We start from the raw sequence: 3,099 nt of genomic DNA on the forward strand, positions 1-3,099 counted from the left end.
TGACATTTACAATTTTTTATTTATAAATAAGATATGTACATATGGACTTTAGCCAAGTGCAACTTAACAGTTCATTTTGTACAAAATATATCTCTTTTCAGGGTGAGGTATCTCAGGAACAGGACAGTGTAGCATCGCCTTGGCTTCTGGAAGACAAGCTCAACCTCCTACACAGAAACAAGTGATCAGAAAAGATAAATACTATGTGTGCACGGAGAAACATAAATAGGAGTTAAACAAGTTACTTCACTTCATAAAAGCCATTAAAGCTGCTGGCTTTATGGGACAATCTTCAAATATAACCAGACTTGACATTTTTGGTCATTTATGTTCTCTGGAGACTGAAGCAGGGAGGAAAAACAAAAACGCCTCAATAGTGATATTTGTGAAGGCTCACGGTAACTTAGAATACTGTACTTTCAAGGTCGGTTTAAAGCCTGTTGGCTGACTGCAATTTTGTCGCTGCTGTGATGAACAGTATGCAAAAACAACGCCACCCATTCTTGTCAGTGCATAAGAAGACCTGGTCCCTCTGGAGAGAAAAGTAAAACTCCTTAAAAGATAAATGAACCCAACCTAGTATTGGCCCCAGGAGTTTGGCCCCAGGAAAGGAAGGCTTGCCCTCCAGTTAGAGGAAGGCATCCAGGGTTCTAGTTGCAGATGTACTGGCCAGGCAGAAGTTCAAGTCACCCTCAGACCCCAGGCGGAGCTCAGGTGAGAGTCTACAGGTCAGAGTCACAGGGCAGCGAATTTTGGCAGGGCCGAGTGCTGCGAGAGGAGGAACCACCTTGGGAGGTGGCTGTCTTCTTTTCTTCCCCCTGAAGCACATCCATCGGGTTGGTGTAGGCCTTGGGTGGCGGTCGTGGCATCGGGAATCCCACCTTGAGCTTGCCAGTGTCCCTGCGCTCCGCGGGAGGAGGCCGATGCTGCCCGTCGCTGTAGTACTTGATGGCAGGTGTAAGCGCGGGTTCCGGCCAGTCCACGTAGACGGTGCTGATGCTGCTGCGGCGCGGGCCTGCTGGGGGCGCCTTGCGACAGTGGCGACAACGCTCTTCACACCAGGGCGCAAAGCTGAGCGCCAGCGAGAAGCCGCCCAGAAGCAACAGGCAGCTGCCGAGGTAACCTAGCACCAGGCTGTAGCTGACCTGCACGGTGACCGGCGAGCTCGGGGCGGCCAGGACGGTGGGATCTGACAAGAAGTGGTTATACCAGGAGACCGGGATGAGGCTGAAGAGGCCAGCGGCGAAAAGCACCACGCCGGAGAGCCCGGCTAGCCCGTAGTGGGGCTCATCTTGCCAACAACGCACGCCGAGCGAAGCCAACAGCAGCCCTAGGGCGGTAGTGGCCAGTGACGTGATCATGAGTCCCCGGGCCACTTGCACAGGCTGGGTCTGGAAGTAGTTCTCCTCGTCCGGCTGGCCGCACTCGCGCTCGCGACTGCTCTGCTCGCGACATATGTCCCACAGCCCCTGGTACAGCACCACGTCCACTGGCTGATCCCGAAAGCCCTTCACCAGCCGCCAGCCCGGGGCCAGTGTACTGACGAGATTGAGCAGTAACCCGCAGGGTGTGAGCACCATGCCCAGCGTCATCACCACCGGCGTCCGCATCCCGTCTAGCCTCGTGGGTCCCCTGGCTGCTCCGCCGCGCACCCCGTCCTCGAGTCTGCGAGGTTGCCGAGCTGGGTAGCAGCGATGTCCGCTGCGCTTTCTGGGCGCTCTTTGTCTCCCGCGCTGGACTGTTCCCACTGAGCCTCTCACACCGAGTCCCCTCCTCTCTAGCGTCCGGACCGCTCCGCCCTCTCGCCCAGCCGCTGTCCCTAATCGAAACTAGCTCCGAGTCCGGACAGACCGAAACCGCGCGCCCAGGTGCGGCCCCCACGGCCAAACCCTACCCGGTGGGAGGGGCGGGAGCGCCGGGGCCACTTGGCAAGGAGGCGACCTCGGACTCTGAGGACCCGGACACCCCACCCCAGCCCGGCCGCTCCTCCCCGCCCGCCCGGATGGTTTAGGACTCGAGCAAAGGTCGCCCCGCCCTAGCTCCCTGGCACCGCCTGCGCGCTTGTAGGCGGGACAAAGGGGGCGGGCCGCTAGTGTCGTCTCACCTGTCGCCTAGCTACACCTTCCCCTCTTCCCATTCCTTCTCAGGTCAGGTCAGAAAGCAAAGCGTCCCTACACTGCCCCCACTTCTCCCCAACTCTGCCCGTGGGCCCTGCCAACACAAGTCTCCTTCCACTCCCAGCTGGTGATCAGCATCCCTTGAAAGTTTTGCACTGCCATCGGCACAGCGGTGCGCTCAGGATGCACGGGACCTGTGTGCACCGCGGTTTCCAGGCTCAGGGTGTATCCAAACAGTTGCACTATGGAAACTTTGCTAGACTTGCTTAATAAAGTCTCCACGCTCTGCCTGAATACGAAAGGGAGAGTATTTCTGGGTTGAAGAGTTGCTAAAGAGTTTTCTCTTCAGTCTGGTAAAGTCCTGCAGTGACTTGATGTGTGTGTGTGTGGGGGGGGGTGGAATGGGGGGGGGGGGTGTCTCCCTTCTCAGAGGAGAATGAGGGAAGGGTCTGAGTGAGGGAGTGCTGGGAGGAGAAGGAGAGCTGATTGGGATGTAAAGTGAATAAATTTAAAAATTAATAGCAAACCTTTTTTTTTTCAAGTGAATAAGAGGCTGACTCGATTTTCCCCGTTTAGAACTTGGCGGGCCTATGATGTATTGCAGAAACCCAGAGGTTCTGCAAGGATGGAATACGATTGGTTATTATCCAAAGAATGTCAACTAGCTTTTTATTTTTTTCATTGAAAAAGGCAAATTTGTAATCAATGAAATATAATTAGAAGAAGCACAATATTCGCCTTGATTGGTTAAAAATGAAAGCTTGAAAACCTGCATCAGCAAAGATGGGAGGCAGTGATTCCCGATGTCACTGGTTTAGTGTGCAGCCTTTAATTAGCCAATTTGACAGAATACAATGTTTACAATCCACGTGCTTAGGTTTCTTTTTTTTTAAAGGTTTATATAATGAGCGTATAATTGCCCACAATAACGTAATATGTTTTGCTCATTGAATACCACCTACTTTGGCACTACCTGTCAAAC

General features: G+C 53.8%; 1 protein-coding gene across 1 annotated transcript; it reads right to left on the reverse strand.

Annotated features, from left to right (window-relative positions):
- On the reverse strand, positions 1-1,823 carry Cldn23 (claudin 23). Its single transcript, XM_021219794.1, has one exon. It carries the CDS (start codon positions 1,608-1,610, stop codon positions 723-725), a length of 888 nt encoding a protein of 295 aa, XP_021075453.1. The 5' UTR covers positions 1,611-1,823; the 3' UTR covers positions 1-722.
- Between the last annotated feature and the right edge of the window lie 1,276 nt (positions 1,824-3,099).

The sequence above is a fragment of the Mus pahari genome, chromosome 19 (assembly GCF_900095145.1).
Source record: "Mus pahari chromosome 19, PAHARI_EIJ_v1.1, whole genome shotgun sequence".
In the NCBI taxonomy this organism is placed as follows: Eukaryota; Metazoa; Chordata; class Mammalia; order Rodentia; family Muridae; genus Mus; species Mus pahari.